At 39.4% G+C, this 13,269-nt stretch overlaps 1 protein-coding gene across 1 annotated transcript in view; it reads right to left on the reverse strand.

Moving 5' to 3' along the window:
- RFX4 (regulatory factor X4) overlaps nt 1–13,269 on the reverse strand; it is an 87,016-nt gene that overhangs the window by 9,027 nt on the left and 64,720 nt on the right. Inside the window, exons 14-17 of the mRNA XM_015629467.2 lie at nt 11,065–11,184; nt 9,660–9,821; nt 3,378–3,540; nt 862–1,000 (exon numbers count right to left, since the gene is read on the reverse strand). Of these exons, the coding sequence (XP_015484953.1) occupies nt 862–1,000; nt 3,378–3,540; nt 9,660–9,821; nt 11,065–11,184 (584 nt within the window). The remainder of the gene's footprint in view (nt 1–861; nt 1,001–3,377; nt 3,541–9,659; nt 9,822–11,064; nt 11,185–13,269) is intronic.

The raw sequence follows: 13,269 nt of genomic DNA on the forward strand, positions 1-13,269 counted from the left end.
ACATCCTTGCCTCTGTTATGAAACAGTTGCAGTCCAGTGATGATATTAAGCATGGCAGTCCCTGATACACTTTTATAAATTTCCAGTAAAGGGTAAGTGGTGCCATGGGGGTGGAATACCCTGATGCCATCACCTCTTCCCTGTATCTGCCCTTTGCTAATCTTCCAGCAGAGAGCCCAGAGAGCAGGTGCCTACCCTGAGGAAGCACCAGCTGCATGAGGCACTAAAGCCCTCCGACAGTGGCACTGCTTTGGAACTCTTGCCAGATCTGATCTTCACACCTAATCTGTGCTGGCTCCTACTGGCTCAGTTTCGTGAGGTGGAAGGGTTACTGACATAATTTCTCAGCACTGTGGGAGACTATAGGATACAGATTAAACAACCCCTGCAGTGGTGTCCTGAAGTTATTCAAACTACATGCAGAACTTACTGTTTTGGAGAATTCCTAAACATGAGTATCCTCAAAAGCAGAGACCCACAAGAATTCATTAGGGTCTCTGCATCTTCAGCTAAATGAAAACACTTTTATTTCTTCTTAGGGATCTCTTCCTGCTCCCAACGCCTAAGAATCATACAACTAATTATATTTGTTTCTGCTTTAGCTACTCCTTAAAGCAGAAACACTTTCCATGATCCAGACTGCTGGATTTTAGAGTTAATACTTTGTATTGACAATCTAAAGCTACTTCTGATCTCCACTAAAATGAAAAAATACCTAGGCAATATTAGAAAATAAAAAAAATAGGAGCCATCAATATCTAGACAGCTTATTGATTCAGACAGCTAATATGCTGAAAAATTTACAAACTGAATTATTTTAAATGTTATAACAACTTTCATCAAGTAATAAATGCAGATTACCTGTGAAGAGCTCCTGTGGTAAGCTGAGTAGTGAAGTGGTCCAGAAATAGCAGTATCATGTGGTAAGGATGGATACTGACTCTGCATTGGATGGGGATGCTGGTTGCTATAGCTACCATAGTTGTAACTTCCTGTGTATCTAAAATACATCAAAAACTACTTTTAGTATGCACAATAATTTATTTCCACTAATCATTCCACAACTTTTATGAAACATAACATTGTTTTTGGTTGTTTTGTTTGTTTTTTTTAAGAGGAGGATGGTATTTTAAAACTTTTTCACAAATATATTTTCCAGCTCAGATGGGAAGCAGATGCCACTAGTGAAAGTGTGTATCCAGCACAACATCAAATAGAGAGACCCAGCATGTTTCTGTGGCTAATTTTAAACTGCAGACTCAGCTCTGCAGATCCTGAGGAGAAAGTGTCCTTCCTTTTTATCGTTATCTAATGCCATGTTCCCAGTAAATTGTTATCCAGGCTGAGGAAGTATGGTAAGCCCTGACTTGAAGAACTGCAATGAGTTCAGCTATCTCCTTGCACTGCAGTCAGATGTTCCTTTTTTGGGAGGGAGAGAAGTGAATTAGTTTGAACCTGAAGCATACAATGTTCAGCTTTAGCACAGCCAGCTCAGTAAGGGTGTGGGATGTGAAGTGGGAGAACCTGTCTAATTTCTTTGTTGAATCCCAACCTCCTCCAGGGGCAAAGGAGGGAACAGTTTCCTTAGCTACTGAGTCAATGTTGGCCATCATTGTTTGGAACATTCACTAGCAGAAGATACATGGACACTTCCTGCAATTTCCCAATTTTTGTGAACATCTGATCTTTTCAGAAAAGTTGATTCACCTAGATTAAAATATTTCCTCAAATCACCATAAACCAACACCAGAGGCAAGAGATTCCTGCAGAAACAATGAATTCTCATACAGACACACACACACACACACACACATATATATATATATATATATATATAACATAGACACTGCCTTACTGTGGTCTGTTCTATGTCTTGAATACTCTTAGCTCCTGTACTTCTGTGCTGCTCTCTTTCTGCCTCCACCTAACAGTCATATTTCTGGATAAGAGAGACATTCCCTTTATCCAGGTTTTCCCAGTAAGGCCTTAGTAGTGATATTCCAACTGGTATCTAAACCTAATCACATATAAGATGGAAGAAGATGCAGAGTTCAAATTAATCTACTGATATCCTTCCAAACAGTTTAGAGTCTTTCACTCTGGGAAAGCACTTCTGCAAAGTTAGTGAGTTTACAACAAGACTGGGGAACACAGTAAAATCTTTTGAACCTCTGGCATCATAGCAGCACCTGGGCATTTGCTAATTTTGCTATATTGTTTGTTCCTTCTCCATCAATTATTTTATGATTATGGATGTCTGTGAATCGAATGGAATGTCCCTGAATCGAATGAAAAAAACAGAGAGCTTTTGCAGGTGTCTGAAGCTTTTCCAGATGAAACAGTGTTGCATAAATTTATACCTGTAATTATTTTAATTGAGAGCCTTGAGCAAATTTTGGTGATGGAGAATATTAGATTATTATGGTGATACTGTGTCTGTATCTTCAAACTGTGGACATTTTTTCATCTGCAGGTTAACAGTAGTCATTAAATCACTGAGGTTGGAAGTGACCTGTGAGTTTATTTAGTCTAAGCTCCCTACTCAAAGCAGGGTCCACCAGAGCAGCCTGCCCAGGATTGTGTCCAGCTGGCATCTGTACATCAGCAAGGATGGACACTCCATAGCTTTTCTGGGAAACCTGCCCCAGTGTTTGGTCCCACTTACAGTAAAACAAGTTTTTTATTCATTTATATTTAAACAGAATTTCTTGTACTTCTAATTGTGCTTGTCCTGTCATTAAATACCACTGAAAAGAACCTGTCTCTGTCTTCTTTACATCCCCCAGCAGGTATTTACCCACTTTGATAAGATCCACCCTGAGCCTTCTCTGCTTGATGCTCAATAACCTCAGCTCTCTCAGACTCTCTTTGTATGACAGATAATCCAGTCCCACAATCATCTTCAAAGTGGCCCTTTTCTGGACTTACTCCAGTATGCCTGGGTCTGTCTGGAACTGGGAAGCACAGAATTGGATCCAGATGTGGTCTCAGCAGTGCTGAGCAAAAAGAGAAGGATCACCTCTCCTGACACATGGTTGTTCTCTAGGCACATCTAGCTTTTTCAAACATGGCACAGGGAAATAGAAATCAGAGAAGGAATCTGCTTAAGCCTTCCCTTTTAGAAAATATCCTCCAGGCCTACTGTGGCTTTGAATAGAATTAAATGAGATTATAAAACTAAGACATAATATAATTATAGAATAACAACAACAACCAAAGAATTATGATACCAGCATCTTTGCAATACAGACTTAACTACATCAAGAAACAGCTTTTACTGTATTTAAAAAAAATTAAAAAAATCACCTAAGCAGGATTTCATCCAAATCCTGCCAAAAACACACTGAAAAAACCCAAGCCAGAGGGAAGTGCCTTACCCATGTTCTTCTCTGTGGGGATAAACAGGTATCCGGTGTGTGACGGACGAGGAAGGAACGTGTGGGCTCCTCATGCAGGGCAGCTGTTGGGAATTCTCAGCAGGTGACCCAGCAGCTGTTGTCACAGTGTAGGTGAGTGACCATGTGTAGGATTGCATAGCCCCTGCAGACAGAGAGAAGCCAAAGGAACACAATTAACATGGGCTGTCATCCACAGAGGTGCCATGCCTTGAGACAATTATAGGAAAACAAGTGGAGAGGCAACAATCATGGAAAGTGCACTGATCAGAGTGAACAGACCAGTCATATCTGAGGCATCAGCATCAATACATATAGATCATTTGGAGTGTGCAAGGATCCAGAAGAATGAAACATATCTGGAATGGCTCACACTGTGGACTTCCAGTGTGGTGTTGAAATAATTTTTCAGAAGAAAACCAAAACATTGGAATAGGACTTAGAAATGGAAGAACACCAGTGCTAAGATTTCTCAGGCATCATGCACCAAACCCTGAGCTCTCTCTCACATGGAAAGGGCTGCTGGCCTGCTCAGCTCTGAGGCCTGGACTGAGGCAGGAAATATGATCAGTACAATGAAGGATTAGAAAAAAATAAATGTTATGCAAATAAATATCTTGAATCCTTTTGCAGTTTGTATCTGTTCCACTTAACTAGGTACGAGTCCTTGTAGTGGGAACACTACAAAGATCCCCAAATTATGGCAAGTAGATAGACAGAAATAGCCTAGTCATTTCCTTCCTGCAAATAACATTTCTTTCCTTTTTTTAGTGGCAACAAAGACTGGACTTAATTTATTTTTGTCATGTAGAGCATTTGTGGGAAGAGCAAAGCAAAGAAGTGGGTTTTCCATTTTGCTTAGAAGGTGCTGAGTTTTTTAATCATCCTGATCCCTTCCAGGCAGGAACTCCAGTTTCATGAGCCAGCTGCTGAGAAACCTTTGTCCTTTGCACACACCCCTTTCGCTCAGGAGGTTGACAGATCTATTGTTCCAGTATAACATAGTTCTTGCTGGAGGTCATGACCATACTGGCTGAGATTACCCTGCAAATGAGGACCAGAACACTGAATTTAACCCAATGAGGACTCTGGTTTGGGGGGCTCTGGGCACTCTTGACTCCTTTTCTTCGGCTAAAAGGAATTGCAGGAGGTGACTTGGTTTTTTTCAATATGGATTCTAGGACTTCCTGTAGCATGAAAGGGTTTAATTCAGAGGGGGAAGTGATTGTATTCTCAGGTCTGTGTCCACACCATGGCTTTGGGAAATGGAAATAGTATGCATAATTTTCTTCAGGTGTGTGTGATTTTATTTGGCAAAATCAGGCAATTTTTTTTTTTTGGTGGTAAATGCTTAATTCTGCAACTGAGTGAAGGCATTCTGAGCTTTACAAGGTAAGTCCTGCTCGAAATACTTCAGCAAGGTGTGATTTGGTGCTCTTGCAATAGAAATCCTTGGATGTGTTATGGCCAAGAGTATTTCTGATAGGTCTGTTTTCACATGCCTGCATTTTCTGCCGCTGACTCTTGAATTTTCTATCTTCATCTCCTCCCAATGCAGAGGACCACTGAGATCCCCAAGACCCCAAGAGGAAAAGCTAGCTCCTGTTGCCATGGACAAATAAACATTCATGGTTCCTTGAATTGGGAAAATGTTTGTGGAAACCTGCCTTTGCTAAAAAATACAGTTTAGGTGGAAGGGACCAGAAGCACTTATACAGTTACCAAATAGCTTCATTTGAAAACAAAAGAGTTTTGAAAATATCAACAACTTGTCTACAGCATATTTTAATGAAACATTTCAATTTCAAAAGGTCAACATATTTTCCCAAAGTTATCTTCCAAAAGAAGATTTGCAGCTTTCTTTCAAAACAGGCCTAAATGTGAAAGGCAAAAACAAAGAGAAAAGAAAGGACAACAAAGAGGGTGAAAAACCCCAAATAATTATTTTTAGGTAACATTATTGTTTGGGGTTTTTTTCCTACATTTTCACTTCACTAAAAAACAAAAGTTTTACTTTGATCTGATCTTATTTTTTCCAAGAAGAAAATTGACCATTGATCCAAAAAATCTCATGACCTTCCTAGCTGTAATAGGAATCTGTAATAACTGAGCCAAGAGACCCTTTGCATTTTATCAAATATAGTGATTTGAGAGGCTTCAGACATTGTGACAATCTCCTTTTCTTTTTTCAAAAAATAGTGGGGATCTTATATGATGAAAATGAGTGAGTCCAGGACAGCAAGTTGTTTCATGTGCTCCCTGTGGGAAGTCACATTCCTTGGATGAGAGATGCCACTCCTGGTATTCAAATCTAACTGGCAGCCACCTCAGTTAAACTTAAAAATACATGGTTGGAGAGTAACAGACTTTGTGCTTGTCCAGATGTCACAAAAACAAACGTAGAAAACAGGTCTTTCACTGAGAGAGCTGTGAGTATCTTTGTTTAATTCTTCTAACCAAGAACTGTCTGAGGTACTACAAGACAGTACCTCACACAGCTGCTCGAGGGAATATTCCCTTTCTTTAGCAGGTTATGTTTTAGAAACAAAAGTATGTTGGGTTTTACTCTGGATTTTCAGAATGGCAGAAAGCAGTGCAAGTATTTTTTTCAGAATGTTCTGGAGAACCAAAAGTTGCCTCATTTCTCTTTGCCTTTGTGGAAAGGATGTATTATTTTCAGTATTTTCTAATTACAAAGACAGGGAGGAGGGATGGAAGATGACAACAGAGTTGCAGACTGTGAGTAAGTACATATGAGGTCAATCAGGATACTACCAGTGTTGTGGTGGGTGGAAAAGGAGGAATGAGTTAAGTGTGAAAGGTTTTCATAGTTAGCTTTCTAATACCTGCCTAGGTCCCAGTCCTTTATAATTAATTTCCTCAGCTGGTTGCAGAACTGAACTCCAAGAGATGAAGTCTCTTTTAGATATGACTGAACCCAACTGAACTGCTTTTTTGAAATAAGCAAAAACAATAGTTATTGAGCAACAATTTGCTCTGCTTTGTGTTCTGAACATGCAGGGTTTGATTAAAATAGGGAAATTCATTTATTATCACTCTTTTCTTTTTTTCTCTTTTAAAAAAAAAAGTGATTTTGAGGATACTAACTAAGAGGCCATCTGATCTGTAGGGAAGCCAAATATAAATGGAACTGCTATTAGTCCTACAACAGCCCTATTGTCATTGATGCCATCACATGCACAAGCACAGAAAAAACCCAGAAGATGCTTCATGATGCTGCATTTTATGTCTGCTTTAGGCTGGAGGCAAATGACCACCAAGACATGGTGAGACACTCCCAGCACTGTGCATTATTTCTGATAGCCAGCAGTACTGTCAGCCTCAAGCAGTCAGAAATCCAGAGTCAGATCCCCATTCTGTCCCAACTCAACAAACAGATCACTTTACCTATAAAGCTTTAGAAAAACACAAGCCTTTCCATTTGAAGGGAAGAATTGCCTTTTGAAATTGAAACCTTTCAGTTTTGCACTCTGCAGCTATGAGAATTAAACTCTGGTTGTTGAGCAAGAGCTGATATTCTCAAATACTCATATGAGTCCAGGAGCTGAAGCTTTAGGAAAAGAACCAAAAATTTGTTCTACTCATACACACAAATATGAGAAGTAGTAGATCTATGCCAGTATTCCCAGAACTTCAATACTGAGCCCACACTTGGAAGAACAGTGACTTTTAATGACCATTGCTGACCTGAGGACTTATTTCATGCATAGATTTCTTAAAACTGAACAGCAAACTCTGTAGTTTACTGAGATATTAGGAACTAACAATTCAGAGTTCATTTTGGGTTGTCTAAAAATGACTGCATTGGCAAATGAGTAATCAGAGCTTTAAGAGGGGCTTTAAGAGAGAACAGCATAGTCAGCCATATAGCTATCACTTTTATTACAATACTGTTGCAGTTTGAACAATCATTAATCTGGCCATTGTGATTTAGAAAGGATGGAGGCTAATTAGCCTTTTAACTGTCCAGTAACCTAACAAAAAGTTTTAAATAAAACGTTAGTGGTACCATGACAGATGCCACAGAGTGTGATACATAGGATTTACCTTTCTTTTGCTCAGTATCATGTCATTGCAACAGTTTAATTTGCTGGTTTTGAGCTGACAACTGGCTGAAGGCAAAAAGGTTAAAAAACAAGTTTAATAGTTAACTTTTATTGCTAATGTCACAAGCAAGAAAGAGTTAACGATGCCCTAAATTGGGAAACTGAGAACTAATGGTGACCAATGGAACTAGTGCTCAAGATCTGCAAAGCATTTGTGGAATTTTACATTTACCTCATAAAAAACACGTAAGAAAATCAAGAGTGTGATCTTTCCAGAACAGAGGTTCCTGCTTCAAAATAATCTATGTAATGCCACTGATCTGTTTGTAAAGTAGTTTGAGTGTGTGTAATACATCTTCAGCACCCCTATTTTAAAGTGTAGTAATTTCCTCTAGCTGAGACACATTTGTTATTTTGTGTTGCTTTATGTGAATAAGCGCTTCCATTCCAGGGTGTAAGGGTTAGCAAACTAAAACTAGTCCATCTACGTGATGAACATGGGAAACAGAGGAATTACTAATTGCTCAAATTAAGAAACATATTCATATTTAATGTTAACCAGAGCATTACTTGCATTGGCAAATTTGGCTTGGCAAGACAAAAATGATTTTCACAGTCTCAAAAGTGAGACTGCACCAGACAAATCCAATTCAACTAAATGAAAGCCTTTAAAAAAAACTAAAAATGAAAAGCTGAGGAAAAAATAACTAAAATAATCAGAAATAGCTTTCCTGCCTAAAAATTTCTAGTATGGGAACAACTGTGGTCTTCCAGTACCTGAAGGGGACTTCTTACAAGGACCTGTAGTGACAGGACAAGGGCAAATGGCTTTTGGTTAACTGCTATATGGCAGTCATGTGGAGTTACAGTATCTGCAGCCTAAATACAAGTCCCTCAGACCTCCATTCCAGTCAATGGCCCTGAAGAACATACAGTTCCCTTCTTTTCAGTCCTTAATTTCTGTGTACAGCCCTGCTGGCATCACAACCATCCCACAATGCCTACAGGTCAAGTTCCACACAATATCAACGTTTCAACAAGCGTCAAAGATCCTCCCCACCTCCACTGACACCTGGACTGAAGCTGTGTGGTCACCTACCCTGTTTAGGAATTATCTGTCTCTTGTCTATCTGTCCTGGGGGGTAATAACTTCTTATTTCCCTCCTAACCATTGTATTTCCTCCAACAGTGAAAAATCTCAAGTTGTGATGTAGGGACAAATATTTTTAAATCTCTTTCCAGCACAACATGCATTGTGCTTCCCTGTGGCGCCTTTGAAAACATGAAAAACATTTTTCAGAAAGATTTATTAGTTCTTTAGCCACTGCCAAATTCTCTAGTGTGGTAAATCATCACTTTATGACATTCTTTCAAGAAGATTTTGTAACTTTTCTAGTACATCACAAAAGCGATAGTTTCCACATTCTGATTGTACATCCTTTTCAATGAGGAGCAGCAAAGCTGGAATTTCACTGCCTGAAATGCCTTCTGAAAGTCACTCACATTTCTGCCTTTCTTTCCATGAATTAAGAGAATGCTGTCTGTTGATCATACAGACAGACTGTCCTGGGATGGTAATGAGTTTTGCTCTAGAGCAAAAAGAAGAAGTCAGCCATTTATACAGCCCAAACAAGGAGCTAGCTTTATGCTTATTGTTTTCTGTCATTTCTACCCAAAAGTTTAATTTGTCCCTTAAGCGCAAATTTTTTTAGTTTGTGGGCCCACCGGAATACAACAACCTTATCTGTTGCCATAATAGAGTATAACACTGAAAACAGGCTTCAAACATGTAATTCCTAATCTCTAACATTGATTGATGAAAGTTATCAGCAATGTGTAAAAGATTTCAAATTGCACAGCTATTCAAACATATTAGGGTGTTAAACATGTTGAAAGATATCCATCTCCCACTTTACCAGCTAGGAATTCCTGAGCCACTAGTGATTTGGGATTTTGCAAACCTCACTAAAATGGAAAGATTTGGCACACTTCCTTCAGGCAAATAAAACATCCAAACATCAGATCTTCTTCCTGGAAGGTTGCACATCATGTGTGGATACAGTGAGAACAGATTTCTGTCTTGAGAAGGCTTCTTATGTATTGCAGTGCAGTACATCATGTTCTAAGGCTAAATTTTAGGAGATTTTTAGCGCAAAAGCCACCTTCAAGCAGATTTATCTGCCTGAAGCCAACCTACCTGTAGTAGCTGTTATGCCACCATACTCTGGGGACTGGTTGCTGATGGGTGATGGGGCAGAGGGCATTTCCACAGAGGTGGCAGATTTAGCTGGGGAGAACGGTGCTGGGGATGGAGTTGGAGCAGCTGGTTCACTCAGAATAATTTCTTCTCGTATTTCTGCTGCAGAATGAGAGAAAACCCATCAAACATAGCTAAAGGTAGAGTCAAGAAACACTGAGAAACTTAAGAAAAAAAATACTGCAAGCAGTAGAGTGTATTTCAGGGAATACAGAGCAGGAACCACAAATCTTGAAAGAAGTACTTCTATAATATTCACCATTACAACCTTCAGAAGAGCTCTTAAAGGAAAGTGCCATTTTTTTCTGTTGCATAGGCAGGAAACTGGTACATGGACAGCTTAAGTGTTAGGCTCCTATAATGTACTATTACATGTCTAAAATTAGGAGTTGAGTCTGAGCTAGGCATTCCTACACCTTCTAGAGACATTGGAAAGAAACAGGAATTTCCAGAGCATTCCTGTGGCTTTGGGCCATGATTTTCTTTCTTTGTTGACTATAAAAGGAGGATATTCTGGGTAGTTTTAGCTGCTAAAGGTATGTGGAAAATATGCAAGAATAAGCAACTTGTTTGTCAAAAACCCAAGAGGCTATGGCAGGGCAATGAATTAAATTCAAGCCTTTCACCATACAGAAGATAGCACCCTAATCACCGAAATGTTTTTCTTACCATAAATCTACAGGGTATAAATTAAGCCACAGATAAAATGGAGAATGAAACTTTCAAAGGTGACAGAGAGGCTTAATTTGCCAAATTTAATGGGCAATGCAAGTAAGGAAGATCACTGAGGACCTCTAATTACAAGGGGTTTCCCAGAGTGGAAAAAACTAAAGGCAATTCCTGCTTGCTTCTATTCTGGCAGGGCAGCGTGGAGTGGAGCAGGACTCAACATATCCTCTGTACAGGCACTCAGAACCTAAGTGTACCAGAAACAACAGCTCTGCCATTTGTCTTTTCTCACTCCTGCTATCTCTTCCCCTTATTTAGACTGGTACAAATCCGCTGATATCAGTGAACTTATTAACACCAAGCCCACTGAAATTCATGGTGGCTTAGAAAGATTAACCAAGATAAGAGGTTCAGTACAAAAATTTTTTACTGAAACACCAAGTGCTTAGGAATGGGGCTTCAGACATCCAGAGTGATGTTGTGAAACAAGCAGTTCTCTTTCAGAATGTATTAACCAGGGATACCCCCCAAATTATTTCTTTCACATGACGATAGAAGTGAAAACCACTTTGCTCCCAGATAATCCTCTGCAGGTTAGATAAGGGTATCTCCTAACATAAAAATAGAGAAACCAGTGGAATAAAACAACAAATAATGAATAAAAGAACAGACTCACCTGTGCTTCCTTCTCCCTTCATTGCCCTCATTAGCTCATTAGCTTTCTCCTGACAATGGAGTGATTCTAGCAGATACAATACGTAGTCATCGAACATCAAGTGAATAAGGTGAAAAGACCCTGGTAATAAAGTGAACAAACAAAAAAGCCATTGACTGTCTCAATACACTCATTAAACCAATTATTACGGTACCCAACACAAACAGCTCTGAATAAGGCTGCCTCCATGTACTGAAATATCTCTCCTACTCAATGTAAGAGAGGTCAGAGTAAAACCAGGGAGTAGCAAACTGTTCATTCCTGGATTTATACAGGCTTCTGTGACCAGTTGTGGTTTAGAGTGCAAGTAGACTACCTAACAGAGAGCTGAAACTTGAAGGATTCCTCTCTTCCTATATTAGCACTGAATGTCAGTTTGGACAGTTGCACTACAGTAGAATTGTTTCCTATTGTCTAAAGGACATATCACTTTCTGTCAGAAGTAGAAATTCAAAGTGGCTGCCTTAGTGACACATCCTGGTTTGAATTTTCTGAACTGCCTGCACAGAAAGGGAGTTGCTTCCTGTAATTTATAAAGAATACATATCAGGGATGGTGAAGAAATGTTTGCCCTAGATCACAAATCACAAGAAAAAAGAAAGGTATGTAAGAAGAGACCACAGATGCATTTTCAGGGAGGGGGGAAAGTAAGAGGAGAAAAACATCAGAGATGGGACATTGTGCAGTGCCCTCCTGAAGGAACAAACCCCCATCTGCAGGAGAACACTGATACGTATCAAGATTGATTTTTTTTGTTCAATAGACCCCATGACATCAAACACCTGTAATAGTTCCAGACAGGACCCATACCATGAGTTTGACTTTTTAAAGCCCTTTTGTTCACTTAGATGTGCATGGAGTATTTAACACATGCTCATTTAAGTCACTAAGTAACTCTGACAAGTACAAGTACTGTGAGGTTAAAATAATAGCTCATCCAGCAGCTAGCTTAAAGAGAAAAGCCATCATTGGAGATAGAGACTAACTACTGCCAGACAAAAGCCCCCCCAGAAATACGTCATGTGGAGGTATTCCATTGGAAATTCCATTATTGCATTTGAGGAGAAATACTTAAATGGGAAAAAGTTAAAACAAGTTTCAAATTCAATCGAATTTCATGACTGGTTTCTTCACAGGAAAGTTAGGTTTATATTGATGTATTAACTTTTATCACAATGAAGCATAACTAGCCCTACTCCAAGTTCTGTACTCAAACATGCTGCTGTAGGGCAGAAGTGGTTTGAAAGACGCAATACTCTTATTCAATTCTAGCTGGCAGTTCAGCTTTCAGGATGACTCTGAGCACATTCTTTTTCTTTGTGATCCCGATGGTCTTTGTGCTTCATTCTGTCCCTCCACTCTTGCATGGTTTTGTTGTTACCGATATGAGCTGGGTGCACACCCTGGGAGGTGAAGATGTGCCCCTGTGCTCTTGGGCAAGGCAGCACAGAAACAGGACACACCTGACTGCAACACCTTTGCTATGGGGAGGAAATCTCTGGCTGCTGGTGAGCCCGAAGTGTCCAGTTCTTCATTTGTTTCATGTGACTAAGCAGATCAAAATGGTAACAGGTTCCCCCAGACTTTCAAGGGTAAAAAAGTGGGGATGTTCACTTAACTAGTGCAGAAAACTTGTTTTTAAAAACCCTTTGTGCTCAAAGTCTTGTTAAATAAAGCCCTATTTGATTTAGCAGTGCAATAGACAGAAGACATGGCTGAGCAGCTTGTCACTCACCTAGGATTTCCTCAGTGGAAACCTAGATTTTCAAGAATCTCCACAAAATGCTCACTCTTCCCCTGACTACACGTTTTCAGTGAGAAATTCCTATTGACACTAATGCAGCTACTACTAATAAGTAACTTCAAGGTAAGAAAAACAGGCTAAAATGCTGGCAAACTTCATGTGGTGGTATAAAGCTCCGGGTATTTACTATTTTCCATCAAAATCCTTATTCAGCCTTCATTTAAGAAAAAAAAAAGTGAAGTTGCTTGTAGTTTCATAAAAATATTTGGAAGTGTGAACTCTAAACACTAAATGCTAGCAAGCAAAAAAACAAGAATCCAAGATCTGCTATTTTTAAAAATGTCTTTGTTTTTGGGGGGTCTAATACTTTATTTTGAAGACTTGGGGTTGGCAATACTGAATGCAGCATTTAAAAACACTCC

The sequence above is a fragment of the Parus major genome, chromosome 1A (assembly GCF_001522545.3).
Source record: "Parus major isolate Abel chromosome 1A, Parus_major1.1, whole genome shotgun sequence".
In the NCBI taxonomy this organism is placed as follows: Eukaryota; Metazoa; Chordata; class Aves; order Passeriformes; family Paridae; genus Parus; species Parus major.